This window comes from Cryptomeria japonica, chromosome 8 (assembly GCF_030272615.1).
Source record: "Cryptomeria japonica chromosome 8, Sugi_1.0, whole genome shotgun sequence".
In the NCBI taxonomy this organism is placed as follows: Eukaryota; Viridiplantae; Streptophyta; class Pinopsida; order Cupressales; family Cupressaceae; genus Cryptomeria; species Cryptomeria japonica.
The window spans coordinates 718,386,411-718,404,030 of NC_081412.1; the positions used below are offsets into that span (position 1 = coordinate 718,386,411).

The 17,620-nt window shown below is 34.7% G+C and overlaps 1 protein-coding gene across 1 annotated transcript in view; it reads right to left on the minus strand.

The window, feature by feature from the left end:
- LOC131074206 (serine carboxypeptidase-like 45) overlaps positions 1-17,620 on the minus strand; it is a 59,854-nt gene that overhangs the window by 19,144 nt on the left and 23,090 nt on the right. The window contains exon 4 of the mRNA XM_058010767.2: positions 4,577-4,583. Within this exon, the coding sequence (XP_057866750.2) occupies positions 4,577-4,583 (7 nt within the window). The remainder of the gene's footprint in view (positions 1-4,576; positions 4,584-17,620) is intronic.

Below are 17,620 nucleotides of genomic sequence, written 5' to 3' on the forward strand. Positions count from 1 at the left end.
CATCTTATATTCTTTGAAACAACATGACAAGCTGCATTGTCTCAAAGAGGGGCAAAATGTAGACACCTAAAATTGTCCTGTCTAATTAAATAAATATTTTATTTATTTAATTATTTAAGCCTAATTCTTCTATTAATTAAATAAATTTTTATTTATTTCATTAATTAATTTATCCTCTTCTAGCCTTATTTCTCATTTAAATAAATACTTTTATTTATTTAATTGATCCCACTTCTTCTATTAATTAAATAAATCTCTATTTATTTAATTAATTCATTAACCTTTTCTACCCATGACACATGTCATTCATCTCATAATTCCTACACTACCTACCCTCTCATTATTTTCTTATTTCCTCTACCTACCCTCTAATCTTAGCCGACCATTTATCTTTTACACCTCTTAATCTTATCCCTCCATTTCTTATAGTGTCTTCTATATAAGGAGATGCTTCCTTCATTATCAACCCTAATCAATTTGAATCAACTAACCATTCTAATATACTCAACTACTCTACGCTTTTGAACTTTCATATGCGATCAAGCCTACTTGCAACCACATTTCCGTTCTTTGTTGAGCTCTTGTGCACATATAAAATCTGAGAGCAAATATATCAAGCAAGATCAATGGAGATAGGAAGAATGGAGATTCAAACCCTATTGGACATGTGATGGTATAATCTTTGTGATTTCATTTGATTTGCATTGTCTTAGGTAATCTTCATATGTTATGGTGGATCTTTGTTGTTGTTAGGCTAGAGTTTTGTGGTTGAATTCATTTAGTCTTTCAATATTGTTGTATCCATGTTTACCATAAATAGTATGTTGTACAACCATTGGTTAAATCTATTTCCTAACTAATTAACCTACTTCCCATATGAAATTTTAGCTCTTGTGAAAATAATAAAATACATATTTTTCCACTACACTTTAATATACTATTTCTACTATCTTTCTTTCTTGATTAGTTTTCTGGGAGACATATTTACCATTGGTTTGAAACTAGTCTCTATAGTTGCACTTACCATTTCTATTATATCTATAATAAAGAAAATACAAATGTTTTAAAGATATCTATGCTAACTAAAATAATTCAAATAAAAACTTTAATATAAGAACCAGGTAAATTATATATACATACAAAGTTCATGAAGATTGAGAGTGACAATTCTCATGGTTAGAAATTCTCTTACAAAGTCCTATTTGATTATCCTACATTATAATATATTTGATGTGTAATGGATCATACCAATTTATAACCTTAAAACTACATAGATAAATTTTGCTTCCTAAGTGTGATCATTATTTTACATAATTTAAGTCTTCTACATATACATTAGCTAAACATGTTGTGTGAGTGTCAAAATAGGAAAAATGATGCATGGTAATATGTGATGGATAATATATATATTTATATGCATTGTGGTATATAATAAAAGGAATTCCATGGGATTATGTATAGTGACACATGATGACAAGACAAGTTTTGCCTAAACCATTGTAGGTGCTTGTCTAGTTCGTCTAGGGATACCTAGGCTTGCATGGTTGTAAGAAAATTTGTAGGTACTATGATATTTATCTTAAAGTTATTTTCCAATTAAAGGGATCAAGTTGGTGCTATACCGAAATCCAAGTTCCTATATATAGTTTTAAGATAATCGTAAGGTCCTCAATCTAATTTATTGTTTAACATTGGTTGTATATTTTTTAGTATATTTTTTGTTGAATTCTTCTATTATATAAGATGTAGGAGAATTAAAAAGGAATCAAAATTGTTTTAGCTGATTTATATTACTTCTTGTCATTGAGTGTGTTATTGTCTTGGATGTCATTAGAGACTACAATATTTTACCACAATCAATTGTTTGGTCTCTTGGTTTGGAAGATAGGTAGAAATATTTATGAGGCATCATAGATCCAAGTTTTAGGATATTTAATTTATCCAAACGATATTTGGAGACATCAAAGTGAATATTATATTACTAGTTTCGATGAGGGAAGATTGTATACAAGTTTGAGCTTTTGTCTTATTAAGTGAGAATGTATTTGAGCAAGAGGAAGTATGTGAAGGTATATTATGTCTAAACACAATGGTCAAAATGTGGCCATGATCCTACTTGACTTCGAGAAAGCCCATGATCAAATAAAATGGCCTTTTGTGATGGGAATGTTGGGAGATTTTATATTCTCTTCTAAATTATGTAAGTGTATTAACATTCTCTTCAAGGATTCTTCCATTGTCATTGATGTCAATGGTTTTTTCTTTGCTTCTATTATTCTTTGTAGGTCAATTAGACAAGGTTTTCCAATTTCCCCAACCTTGTTTATTATCACAGAAAATACTCTTCATTATATTCTTATAATAGAGGCTATCTCTCCTCAACTAAATGGTATCAACTTCCTAATAAAGATTAGCTTCTAAATGCCTAATTTGTTGATGATACAACCTTGTTCATTAAGCTCTATGAAGCTAATTTTAATAATGTTTTTTGAAAGGTTATAGATATTTGCAATCCTTCATGGTCAAAAGGTGCTGCACATAAATCTACTATCATAGGGTGGTCTAAGGACCCTCTAAATTGGATTACAACTAAAGGTTGGGGATGGTCTAACCCCTTGAGGGTGGTTAGATACCTTGGTATCTCATTTTTTGTATATTGTTTTTTAAAAGATATGTGGGAGTGGTTATTTAAATAAGATTAAAAAAACATGAAAAGTGGTAAACTCATCTCCTTTTGTTGGCTAGGAGAGTATAAGTGGTTCAAAAAGTTCTATTTTCTCATGCCATTTACCATTAATTCTATATGGATTTTTAAAATGTTAATTTTAATAAGTTATAAAATATTTTGAGAGATTTAATATGGTTTGTTGGTAATAGAAATAAGAAGAGATATGGTGTATCCTAGAAATGGCATTGCCTTCCCAAAACACATGGAGGCTTGGGTTTGAAAGACTTAAAAATGCAAGACATGGCTTTGGCTTCTAAATGGAAATTTAGGGTCATCCAAGGGGATGAAACTTGCAAGGTGTTGGTTAGAAATAAATTGGCTCTATGCAAACCATAAAAGGGTAAAATTGTTAATTTGATCAATCAGAGATAACATAAACATGACACAACAATACCCTGGGAAAACCTCCCCCTTGGAGGTGAAAAACCCAGCCTCAAAAATCCAATTGTATTATTTCAAATATGAAGGAAATTACAAGATATGAAACTTATCTCCAATATAAGACCAGTTTGCTGCTAAACAATCTTCAACCAAATTCACTTGATCTATGTGGAGACCGAAATGTATCAAATCTACTTTGTTGTCTTGGAGATGTGATACAATAATATGTAGAAGGAATTCACTTGCATAAGGACTTTTCGCTAGCCTTCCAAAAGTCTATCTCAGACTTGAGGTGACTATTGCAGACCTAGCAACATGTATATCAAACCTACTAATAGAGAAGGATGTGCGCTAACCTTCAAGAAGATGAATATGGCTAAGGTAACAATTTCCCTGACTTGAGGCTCATTACAAATTCACTGACTTGAGAGGTGATTCACATGATGTGATTGTATCTAATGCCATACAATTGACCTAATTATATATATGACTTGAGGTGTCAAGTTAGAAAGTTGGCTTGCTTATATGTTTTACATTTTATAATATTATTAGACTACTCAATAGGTCCTACCACATAATGGTGCTATTGCCTTTATTTATTATAGTTGATTTGGGCCCAACCCCACTAATAAATCGTATAACATTTAATCTACAAAGACAATTGGAAATTATCGTTATCCGAACTAGCTATTATTTCAACACTCCCTCTTAGCTAGAGAGGTTTCAGTCAGCTATAGTGTAATCATGCATCATGGACTTCTTTATGAGATTCATCTTACATTGCCCATAGAGGATGAATTTAACCTGCAAGAAAACAAAAAAATTTCCATCTTGCATTGTCCGCAGAGCATGGATCCACCTTGCATTTCCCACAATGGGTGGAAGAGGTCTTTCACCTCAACCTTCTCCCAAACAAGGACATACTGTCACCTTGCATTGCCCGCATAGGGTGACTCTACCATGCATTTCCTGCAGAGGGTGAAAGATGCAACTTAATGCATCACTAAGGCTGCGACACCCTCATAGTCATAGTTGGATTTTCCACAATTCCAATCCTACGTCTGAAGTATTCAAACTTCACAAGAGCAAGGGGCTTGGTGAGAATGTCTGCAACCTGCTCATCATTGTTGACATATTTCAACTATAAGGCACCTCTTTGTACCATATCATGAACATAGTGATAGTGAGTTTTCACATGTTTTGATATGTCATGAAACATAGGATTAGTAGACATTTTAATACAACTTTGATTATCACAATGAATAACTATGGGTTCCCAAGGTTGTCCAAACAACCCAACAAGAATCTTTTGAAGCCACGTTGATTCTCTCGATGCAACACTTGATACAATATACTCAGCTTCTGTTGTACTCAAGGCTACTGAGGACTGTTTCTTGCTAGCCCAAGAAATCACATCAGAACCCAAAATTAAATAGATACCTGAAGTGCTCTTCCTAATGGTAACACTTCCAGCCTACTCAAAATCTGAGTAACCTTCCAAGGTAACGGTAGTGTTGATGGCATAGTTTAGCCCATAGCCAATAGTTCCACGGAAGTATCTCAGAATATATTTGGCTACAACAAGGTGATCATGCTTTGTCTTGTTCATAAACTGGCTGAGTGCACTCACTGCATAACAAATGTTTGGTCTAGTGTTAACCAGATACATCAATGATCCAATCAACTGCCTGTACTTAGAAGGATCTGCAAAATCAGAGATAGCTACAGATAAACTCAATTTCTTCAAGTTAGTTTCCATAGGAGTAGACATAGGTTTGCAATCCAACATTCCAAATCTCTTCAAAATATCAACAGTATATTTTCCTTGACTTAGAATGATTTCATTAGGTCTTTTCCACACTTCTAACCCTAGAAAGTAATGCATTAGACCTAGATCCTTCATTTAAAATTCAGTAGCTAATTATTTCTTGCACCTAATGATCTGAGACTATCTTCGCTAGTTAGAAATAAATCATCCACATATAAAACCAGAATTAGAACTTCACCATTAAATACATTAAAATAAAGGTTACCAATACCATCATTCTTACAAAACCCTAAAATAACCAAGTACTTATTGATTCTTTCATACTAAGCTTGAGGAGCTTTCTTGAGGTCGTAAAGAGCTTTCTTTAATCTACATACATGAGAGTCTCTATTATGAGTCTCATATCCTTCTAGTTTCTCAATGTAGACTTCTTCCTTAATGACACCATTAAGGAAGGTAGTATTTACATCCATTTGATGTAACTTCCAACCCTTAGCTGCAACAATGGCTATAATAGTTCTAATAGAAGTATATCAAGCAACATGAGCAAATGTTTCTTCATAATCTATGCCTTCCTTTTGAGAAAAACCACGAGCTACAAATCTAGCTTTATATTTCTCTATAATACCATCAACAACTTGTTGAATTTTAAACAACCATTTATAAGAAACAAAGGACTTACCTTTAGGTCTAGGCACAATATCCCAAACATCATTCTTGATGATGAATTGGAAATCTTCATCCATAGCTAGTTTCCATGCTTTCTGGTTCATAGCTTCTTCTATACTAGATGGTTCAGTCTCAATGATGTTGCAAGTCATTGCAACATAGTTGGAGAACTTATGAGGTCTCCTACTTTCTCTAAAAGTGCCACTAGGATCTGCAAACTTTTATGCCTCTTGAATTGTGCTCCTAACCCAAATTGGCATTTTCTTGCTAACTGCAATATCTCTATGTCCATCAATTGGATCCAGAGGCTCAAGATGATCACCATGGTCAATAGGTTCAAGAGGCTCAATAGACTCCCTCTGAATCTCAAGGTTAGTATCAATATCCATGTTTTGATTATTGTTAACTTCTCTATCATCATTGACAAAGGAACCTTTAGATTTCTTAAAAGCAATATTTTCTTCAAACATAGCATCTCTACTTACCTCAATATACCTTTATCCTGGAATGTAGATACACAATACTTTGGAGGATTCACTATACCCAATAAGGATACCTTTCTTCCTAGATGGCCCTAGCTTAGTTCTCTTTTCCTTTGGCACATGAACATAGACATGACTTCCAAAAATCCTTAGTTGACCGATATCCAGTTTGACTCAAGTGAAGGCCTCTTCAAGAGTCATGTTCTTCAGGAGACGATGAGGGAATCTATTATGAATGTATACTATAGTCTTGGATGCTTCAGCCCATAAGAAAGTCTGTAGATCCTGATCATGAATCATTGCTTTAGTTGCTTCAACAATGGGTCTATTCTTTTGTTCAACCACACCATTTTGCTGAGGATTGTAGAAAACACAGAACTCCCTCTTAATTCCTGTCTCTACACAAAAGTCATTGAAACTACTTGAGGTGTATTCACCTCCATTGTCAGATCTTAACACTTTAATCCTTTTACTAGACATGTTTTCAGCTAGGGCTTTAAATTCTTTAAACCTACTTAGCACTTCATCAGATTATTTAGATTTTAGAAAGTTAATTTAGGTATTTCTAGAAAAGTCATCTATAAATGTAACATAGTATAGAAATCCGCTAGGTGAAGGAATATAAATGGGTCCACATAAATCAGAATGAACAAGTGCTCATTTTTCCTTAGCTCTACTTTCACTTTTATGAAATGGTCTTTTACTGTTCTTACCTAATGCACAACCTTTGCAAGTATCATCATGAACATGACTAAGTTTAGGCATACCTTTAACCATCTTTTCAAGTAAGGGAAGTTCCTGAAAGTGAAGATGACCAAGCCTTCTATGCCATAGCTTGCTAGATTCAAGAGCTTCATGAATGACTGCTCGAATGGGATTAGTTGAAAGCTTATACAAACTATCATATCTATTTCCAATAACACGAGTAGATTTAAAACTAGATTTCTTAGGCCATGCAAGTACCCTACCCTCAGAAAATGCTACTTGATAACCTTTATCTTCTAGGGCAGAAATGGAAATTAAATTTCTTTGAATTCTAGGAACAAATAAAATATCATTGATTCAAGGAGATACCGGATTCTAAATTTAAAGAAGTATTGCCAAAACCTCTTATTGAATACCAGACATCATCACCAATTACCACATGAATATTGGACTCTTTCTCCATTAAGTCTGAGAGGTGCTTCCAGTATCTCGTGATATGCTTGGATGCAACACTGTCTATCAACCAAGTGTTGTTGTCAATTGGCACATTATTGGATAAGGCAGAATTCAAGAGAAAGTATTCAATATCCTTCGAATCTACAACTTAATTCAGGTTTTCTTCTCGTTGCTTGGGAATATTTTTACATTCTTTAGCATAGTGTCCAAACTTATTACATTTGAAGCAACATATACATGAAAGATTCCTTGGATTCTTCCTTGAATCGTGAGCATCAGGAGGTCTAAAGTATCTATTTGTTTTGAAGTTGTTCTTCTTCCAATGACCACCCTTTCTTTTGACATGTTGAGATGCAAGCACATGATGGTCACCTTCATGAGTTCCCTTGAGCATTCCTCTTGCAACTAGGCATGAATCCTCTTGCATGCAATCAGACCAGTGGCAATCAAATGAGTGAAATTTGGCTCTTCTGTTTATTCTTTGAATGAATGAATCCTAAGAATCAAGGAGACCATTTAATGCAATCATGACAATATCCTTGTCCACAACTTCACTTCAATGGAGGTGAGTTGGTCCTTCAATTTTGAAATTTTCATGAAGAAGGACATGATTGAATCTCCCTTGCTTATCTTGATTTGAAGAATATGTTGTCTTAGAGTAAGTGTTCGGTTGATATTGTTGATTTCATACATACCTTCTAGGTGCTTGAGCATCTCCTTGGCTAAAGGTAACTTGGAGATGAGTGGAACAAGATGATCCTTTACATAATGAATTAGGAACTTCTTTGCCTTAAGTGCATTCTTCTTGAACTGCTTTAACTCATCTAGATCTGAGGGTTCAAGAAGATCCTTGTATTCCAAAAACTATAATAGCTCAATCTCTTTAAGAGAAAGAAGAACACAGACTTTCCAAGAAGTAAATTTGAGAGCATCATCAAGTTTGTCCTCTACCTTCAGTCTTGTAACCATCTTGCAAAACTAAAACAACAAACTGAAAGTGAAGGATAACTGATAATCTTATTACTTTATAATGAACCTAAAGCTCTGATACCATGTTAATTTTTTCAATCAGAGATAACAAAATTCAATGTAAATTGAAAATGCAATGGAAACTACAATGCAACATAAACACAACATAACAATACCCTGGGAAAACCTCCCTCTTGGAGGTGAAAAACCCATCCTAAAAAATCCAATTATATTATGTCAAATATGAAGGAAATCACAAGATATGAAACTTATCTCAAATATAAGATCAGTTTGCTACCAAACAGTCTTCAACCAAATTTTCTTGATTTATGTGGAGACCAAAATGTATCAAATCTGCTTTGTTGTCTTGGAGATGTGATACACTAATATGTAGAAGGAATTCTCTTGCATATAGATGATTCATTGGCCTTCCAGAAGTCTGTCTCAGACCTGAGGTGACTATTGCAGACCTAGTAACATGTATATTAGACCTACCAATGGAGAAGGATGTGTGCTAACCTTCAAGAAGATGAATATTCAGAAGGTAACAATTTCATTGACTTGAGGCTCATTATAAATTCGCTGACTTGAGAGATGTGATTCACACGATGTGATTGTATCTAGTACCATACAATTCACTTGATTATGTACTTGACTTGGGGTGTCAAGTTAGAAAGTCAGTTTGCTTATATGTTTTACATTTTATAATAATATTATTAGAACGCTCAATAGGTCCTGCCTCAAAAAGAAGTTATTTCCTTTATTTATTATAGTTGATTTGGGCCTAGCCCCACTAATAAATCGTATAACATTTTAGACAAATACAATTGGAAATTTCCTTTATCCGAACTAGCTATTATTTCAACAAAATGTCGTCTCCAATTAAAATTTTTGATATCCTCTTCGACCAGTTTGAGATCAAGACCTATGGCTCTATGGTGTTCACCTCCTTCTAGAAAGATTGGGTGTAAGTGAAGGTCCTTGACAATAATGGATCTGTAATTTGTAATTCTCCTCCATATATTGTGGCTAATAGATCTATCTGGTGGGGAATCGTTTCTAGTGCCAAACCTTTGCATTGACTTAAGGTTGTTCAATAAAAGTCTAGTTTTTGATGGGTATTAGGGTCATGAACGATATCTTGATTGATGACATGCTTGGTACATCTGAGACTTAAGTTTTGATTTCTCTCCTCTCACAAGATGACATATAGTATGATTAGCTCTTCCCTGGGGTATTGGTTCCTAGGCACAATTATAACTAATACAAATCTATTACAAAAGTTTAGATGACAAGATGGCTCCAAATTTCTTGATGTTTCTATCAATAAATTTTATTGCATGCTTGCAAATTCAAGTTAAGCCAATTCTTGGTTGAGTAAAGAATGAAACCTAAACTAGCCAGAATCAAATTAGCCTAAAACCATTAATCAGTTGTTGCACAACCCAACTAAACCTAAGAAATTTTATTTTTGTTAACATTTTATTATAAAAAAATGCTATTGATAATGTTGTCCACTCCTATGGGTTGCCTACTAGAATTTGTGATAGATGCAAAGTTCCAAAATATTTTGAACTTCTTTTTTTGAATGTCAATATGTTGTTTTTGTTGGAATCCAAGAACATTGAGAAGGGGCAGAGGGATAGTGGGGGTGAATCAATTTTCTACCGGTAAATGAATTTTTGAACTTATTACCGATCAACCGGATGACAGATTATGAAATTAAAGTGAATAAACAAATCAACACACAAAGAAATACTATAACACCAATATTTTTATGTGGAAATCCTTGTAAAGGGAAAAACCATAGTGGGGTTGATACCCACAATATCTATATACCTGATCAAGGTATATAAATATTACATAAGGGGGTATGCACATGCATACAGGCTGACCGCCTAAAGCTCACTACTCAAATGGAAGTCTCACTAACTTACACAACATTACATAATGATTTCAAACATAAATGAACTTAATAGTGCATCTGACCATGTTGGATAAGTTTCAACTTAAGCTCTAAGAACCTTCACTAAACTGGTGTTATTGATAGTTTGTTCTACTATTGGTTAGGATTGCACATGTGTAATTGTGCACAAATGCTAATACTTGCACACCATTTCACATCCTATCAATCTCTGCCTTATTCACATCTCAAATCGCATCACCATCATAATGAAATCCATCGCTAAATGATCTCCCTTATATAACCTTGGAGCTTGTGCATCATGTTGGACTCAAAGAAAATATACTTGTTGGCTTCCTCCTAGATCACAAAGTATGTTATGCATTATCCCGATGATCATATTTAATGTTGGCCTTGCACACTACCTTCAATTACTCAAATGAATTGATCGGGTCCCAAAATGTCTTAATCAGGTCCTATAATTTGAATTACCAGTACCAAGAATAATTGGTTATTGAGAATAAATAGTAGGGTGTATACTGGTTGCCCCAATCAAGAGAAAATGATAAAGCAATTATTCTAGATGAGAAATACGAACACCTGAAGATGAGTTACCATCAATGACAACCCAAAATGCAATTTACCTTAGAATGTGACTACCGGATGAGTGTCAATTGCCAATAGTTTTCCTTTGGTCTTTAATGTTTGGGCTGCTTGTTTGTTGGAATAACAATGATGGTTTTTCTTGGATTGAGATAATTGTTGGATATGCTGATAAATTTGATGGTACATTGAATAGATTTTGGTATCTTTTTACTACTGAAGTTCTTCGGTTTCTATAGAAAAGGAGGAATGAAGAGATCTTTTAGTCCAAAAGAAGGCTCCTTACCGATTTTGAATACAAATTCACCTATTTTATGATCATGTTACAAGTCTTTGCCATGATGCATATTCCTAAAGATAGATTCATGCTACTACCCAAAGGTGTGATGCTAATGTATAAGAATGATATACAATTTTCCCTTTTTTTCCCTCATGGGAAGAACAAAATAAACCACGAAGAATAAGAAGCCCTATTAGAAAATTGAACAAGTTTAAAAATCTACTATAAAAAGGAAAAATCTTTTGCGAGTTGGACTTTTTCTTTTAGATTTTTCTTAGGGTAAATCTTGTGTCTTATGGTTGAATGTGTTGGATGTGCATTTGTTCTTTGTGTGTTTCTATTATTATTTTTTGCTGCCATAGATTGGATTGTTAATGTTATAGAGTTGGATATTCATTTCTTTGGAACTTCCATCCATGACTACATCAGTGTAATTTATTTTATTGCAAATGGTACCAAAGCATACGTTTGGCATATAGAAAGGAAGAAACAACAATTTATTTTATTTTTTTCAATTTTGTCCATATTATATCAAAAAGTACATATCTTAATTTTATTTTATTTTTCAGTAAATGAAAGGAGTTTAACAAGAGCATATTTAGGAAATTTCAATTTTAAATTAAGGTTGTTTGGTGAAATTTTAGTGAGTTATTGAATTTTTTTTCTCAAATTCACTTCAAAGAGTATATTGAAGTAGCTACAAGGCATTATAGAAATTTGTTTTCAATCTAGAGTGTTGATCAAGAGTATATTGAAGTAGCTACAAGGCAAATATCATATGATATTTTAGGGTAATTTCTATAATGCATGGGTTTTCGCTAAATTTTCTAAGAATGATTCCAATCAATCAATTTCCCATAGATTGTTTTATATAAATTACAAGTAGAAATAAGTTATAGTTAAATTTGTAAGAATTTTTCAAATATAACCAAGATCTAGAGCATAATGAATATCAAAATAAGAGAGATAAGAGGTTGACAAGAATAAATTATATTCTCATCAAGATGCAAAATATGATCAACTCGATTAACCATACAATGAAGATAAGCTTGCTTATAAAGGCAAGGTCATATGGATATGTGAGAAAACAAACATAACATGTGGCCCAATGAGACAAAATGGTAGGTGAGGATAGGTACGAGAAATAATAAAATATTCCACAAGAGGTGGATCACCTACCTATGGTGGAATGAAACAACAAGATAAGACCACAAAAGGTGGAATTTTTCCTACAAGCCACTTCCCTAAGTGTCTCATATGAAAACTACTATGGGATGCATTATCCTAAGTCAACTAAAGTAAAGTGTAATTATGAGACATAATTTACACCAACACCCCCTTAAGTGCAACTTAGAGGAATTTAGACTCAAGCTAACAATACAAGATGGGTCCCAACTACGAGGCCGTGTTATGTACCCATATACAAATACAAATACAATCAAAGAATTGCAATGCAATTTTTCACAAATGGAGAAAGGGGAAAAACCCAGTGAGAAAAATCTCCCAAACAAAAGAGAGATTAATGTACAAAACAACTCTCAAAGAAGAAGGACAAAAGCTCAAGAGAATAAATTATCTCCCCCTAAGATAGGAAAGAGAAGTTAGCTGACCCCTCTGATAAAATATCCCGCACCCCCAAGAGAGTTCACAACTAATGAAAGTTACTCTCAGTGAAGGGTTTGGTGAAAATGTCTACAATATGTTCTACTATAGGACAATACTACAAATTAATGACCTACTCCTGAATCAAATCCTTGATGTAGTGCATGTGGATCTCAATGTGTTTGGTCCATTGATATTAGACTAGGTTCTTTGAGATTTGAATGACACTATAATTGTCACAATGAAGAACTGTAGGTTTTAGAGTAGTAAACCCAAACTCTATGAGAATATGCTAAATCCAAATAGCCTCAGTCGTTGCATTAACAAACCCTTGATACTTAGCTTCAACTGAAGAGAGAGAAACAACTTGATGCTTCTTCGTTTACCAACAAATGGGGCCCCAATTAAGATGAAATATCTAACCTGAAGTGGACTTATAATCATCAAGATTTCCAACCCAATATAAGTCTATGTAACCAACCAAGTGAAGTCTCATGCCTCTTTCATATTCAATCCCATACTGATGCATACATTATATGTAGTGCAAGATGTGTTTGGAAGCTTTTCGATATAGCTCATGTGGTTCCTGCATAAAGTGTGAAACCATTCCAATTGTAAAAGAAATATGAGGACATGTTTGATTCAAGTAAATAAGATTTCCAACAACCTAACTATACAATGTGGCATAAACTAGTGCAGTGGAACACTTATCCTCAAGATTGACTCTTGAAAGAAAGGGAGTAAACACAAGCTTACTATCAACCATGTGGAATTGTCCAAGAAGATCAATAGCATACTTGGGCTATGAAAGTTTAATCTCGAAAGGAGACTATGAAATCTCTATCTCAAGAAAGTGGTGCAAAAGGCCCAAGTCAATCATGGAAACTCTATCATGCAAATAAGATTTGACACTACTAATGATGGGTGAGGTGCTTCCTGTAATGATCAAGTCATCAACATAGACATGTATCAAGTTAGAGGCATCCTATAAAAAATGGTAGACATTCGGATCAAATTGACATCTGGTGAATCTTGCTGAGAGAAGAAATGAATCCATCTTGGAAAACCAAGCCCTAGAGGCCTGCTTGATGCCATAGATATATTTCCTCAATCAACAAACCAATGAAGAATCTAGGTTGAAACCCAGTGGTTGCTCTATATAAATCTCATCTTCCAAATCCTCATGAAGAAAGGAACTCTTCATATCCATATGATGTGCAACCTAAACATGAGTTGTGGAAATAGAAAGTGTCAAGCAAATGGAGTTCATCTTGGCTATGGGTGCAAAGGTCTTAGTATAGTCAACTGCTGGAACCTATGAGAAACCTTTCACAATAAGATAAGCCTTATAATTATCCACACTACCATATGTTGCAAACTTGGCTCGATAGATCCCCTTACATCAAACCATCTCTCTCCCCTTAGGGAGAAGGACAAACTCACATGTTGTGTTCCTCTTCACATAACTATACTCTTCATCCATAGATAGGTCCCACTTGTGAATCCCTGATGCTTCCTAAAATGTCTATGGATTAGAAGTGATAGCAACATAAGAATTTGGAAGATCCTAATGTTATGACCAATTTATCTATGTGTTTGAAGGATCCCCAACAAGAGATCCCATTGACTCAAGGGTATATTGATCCCAACGAGGTTGAGGTGGAGACGGATCATGAGGATCCTTAACTACAAGTGGACCTCAGGGAGGTGTGACCTTGCGAGTTAGGGTTGAGGGAGACTTGTCATCTAAGTCACTATCATCACTATCTATAATAGATGGAGGAGAAGGAGGAAGTGAGGATAGGCTAGGAGATATTTCCTCAAAGTGAACAATTCTCTCAATGAACACCTCATGTGTCTCTAGATCCATAAGTCAATATGCCTTAACACTCTAAGGATATCCAACAAATATTAAAGGCCTAATCTGAGGTTCCAATGCCTTGTGTTTCTATAAAAGAATGTAAGCCCATGTTGGACAACAATATTGGGAAAATGGTGTCTCATCCTTGCATTTACATGAGGTTACTATTTATAGTAATTTTTCATTTGAGCATGAAATAGTGTGAAATTATCCTTGCAGCTTTTGGTTGGCTAGATAAGCATTCTGGTAAAGTTACATCACAATAGCATAGTTACTTTTGAAGATATTAAATTTTTCCATTTTGGAGGGCTCCAATGAAAGGTTTAAATTTGATTATGAGGAGTTTAGAGGCCCAAAAACACCTTGAAAAATGGGTGTAAATGATATAATGGTATACGAGGCAATAAAGCACTTTGCCAACTTTCTTGTGCTTGAAGCGGTTCATCAGTAGGACACAAGGTTCTCAATTTATGGCCTCTAGAAGTTTGTGTAAAGTGGAAAATTGAACCCTATTGACTCCCCACTTAGGAGAGAGAAAGGGTGTCACTAGGATGATTTTCACTTGGGAGATACTTTACATTCAAAAGAGGGACTTGAATCCTCGAGATCCAGATCCAAGGAGAACAAGGATATGAATACCAAGTGGATTGCAAGGGTTAGAATGCAAATTGCCCTCTTTTGTGAATAGGAGAGTTGACTTGTTGACTATGCAGAAAACGAAGATAAAATGGATGAAATGAGGAGCCACCACTTTGGATATGCAATGTAACTTTGGATTTGAGATATTTAGACTGATACGGATCTGCCCTATAAATTTGGATAAAATTCATTAGGACCAACACACAAAAAAGAAGGGAATAAGGATTGTGGATAATGGTTGGCCTCAGTCAAACCCTAGTTGAGGAATCAACCTTGAAAGAAATTAATTGCAAATGCTTAAATGTAAATGATGGAAATGTATACCTTGTAGGTTTGCAATTTGTTGATGATGATTGCTTTGCTTCTTGAATGTAATCACAAGTGTTGCATGGAATGGCATGTAATATGACAAAACCCTAAAACACACACATTCTTACAAATGAATATTGTAATGTTTCTCTAATGGATGAATGAAGAAGACAAATGAAGAAGAGAACTTGATGGATGCTTGAAGACTTGAATGCTTGATGACGATAGTGTAGTCCTTCCTCTTAAAATTATGTATATTATCCTTATGCCAAATGAGGGAATTGAATATTATTTTATACATGTGTAAGAGGATTAATTTTCATCTCATCGAAGGCCAACAAAGGAGAGTTTAAACTCTTATGGAATATTGTGGTAGCAAGGTTCTCAAGATTTTGTTAACCACATCATCTTTTCAAGCTTTCCTCCAACACTTTTGATGGAGTTTACTACATCCTTTATTATTTTTCTATACTTCACTATATTTTCTCCTTCTTGCATCCTCATTTCATCAAATTTTCCTCTCAAGCTATCTACTTTATCTTTTTGAACATGAGGATCTCCTCCATAAACAATCTTCAGCTTATTCCACATATGAAAAGTTATTTTCAAATCTTGAACTTCAACATACTCATTGTCAGATAGAGTGCTAGCAATCAAATCCATAGTAGCAGTGTTGTCTTGCCTTTCTTTGATCTGATCTAGAGAAAGAACCCTTGTAGGTTCATTGTACTCTATGATTATATGGTTCTAGTATTGTTCCCCTAGGGTTCTTAGATAGAGCTTCATTCTACCACACCAAAAGGTGTAATTATCCTTAGAGAACTTAGGACCCTCCTTTCGCATCATCTTGGATCTTTCCTTAAGCTGTTAATCTTCTTCTAAATCTAAGGACCAAAGCTTTGATACCAATTGTTAGTCTGAACTGATGCTGAGAGAGGAGGGGTGAAAACCCAAATGGGAGAAAACCATGGTGGGAGTAGGAACTCACAAAATTTGTAGTCTTTTGGAGTACGCCCGGTGAAGAGCCATCCATGTTAGGAGATTACAAAGACACTGTTAGGTGCCACTTGGTTAAGGGATTTTTTAAAGGCCTGTTAGTGCCTTTACCTTGTTAAAGGTAGCCTTGTTAAAGGACTTAGGAACTTCAATTAAGATGTCACCCGGTTAAGGGATTTTACAAAGGGACCTATTAAAGTCCACCTGGTTAAGAGATTTAAGTTGCAATGGTTAGAAAGCAATAGAAAGATGATCTATTGGAGTTGCTACTGATAGCTTGATCAGATCACAATAAAAATAATTCTCTATTCGCACCGGTTGTGTCTTCTCTGCACAACACCGGTTTTGTTCTTATACCTTTGGCTCTGCACTCTGCCAATTCTCTGACCCTCGACTCTGCACTCTACTGGTCCTTTGCCCCTTAGCTCTGCACTTTGTTGGTCTACCTCATACACTCTTTGCTCTCCTAAATCTTTTAGCACTTACTCTCACTCTACTCTTCACTTTGGATCTCCTTTCATATGATCTTCTCTTTGCAAATTTTATGATCAAGAAGTTTTGAATGAACTCAAGAATACTTTATGCACCTTCTGCCATCACCTTTGGGTGTTTCCTCAATCAAAGCAATCAGAGATTTCACAGGATTTCAAATTAAAAAATCTCCCACTATTTATTTGCACACCTTGCAACAATTCCACCAACTACTCAACCAATTTTGCTACCACATCCCCCAAAAATAGTGACTTTCGGGTCGAGTTCAATCTTTTAAATGCAAACTAGAAAATCTGCAAGTAATCAAGTCCTAACTTCATGATGACTAAAGTTGACTTCAGAAACCTTTAGTTTGGCATAGACATGATCTCACCAACTCACCTTTTGCCACCGTAACTGAATAACCCATCATCACTCCGAGATTTTAGGCAAACACCTATCTTTCTTCTGCTTAACTAGTCTACCAGTATACCATTGCGCTCTTCATTGCCGGTTCATCCCTTGATGCCAGTTTGTAGTGCTTCCATAAAGTCTCTTCTCCTATTTGCCAATGAGGTTCCGATTTGTATACAACCTCAAGCCTTCTTGCCTAACTCACCTTTTGTGACTTCATCATCATTAGAATGACCAACTTGAAGATCTGACCTCAACACCAATCTTCTTGAGTAACAGACTGGTTAGCTTAGTCTGTCTTTCCTTGAGCTGATTAAACCTTGATCACTTGTCTCTTATGCTACTTCCATGTTGTTTACAAGTCATCATATTTTATACTGAGAT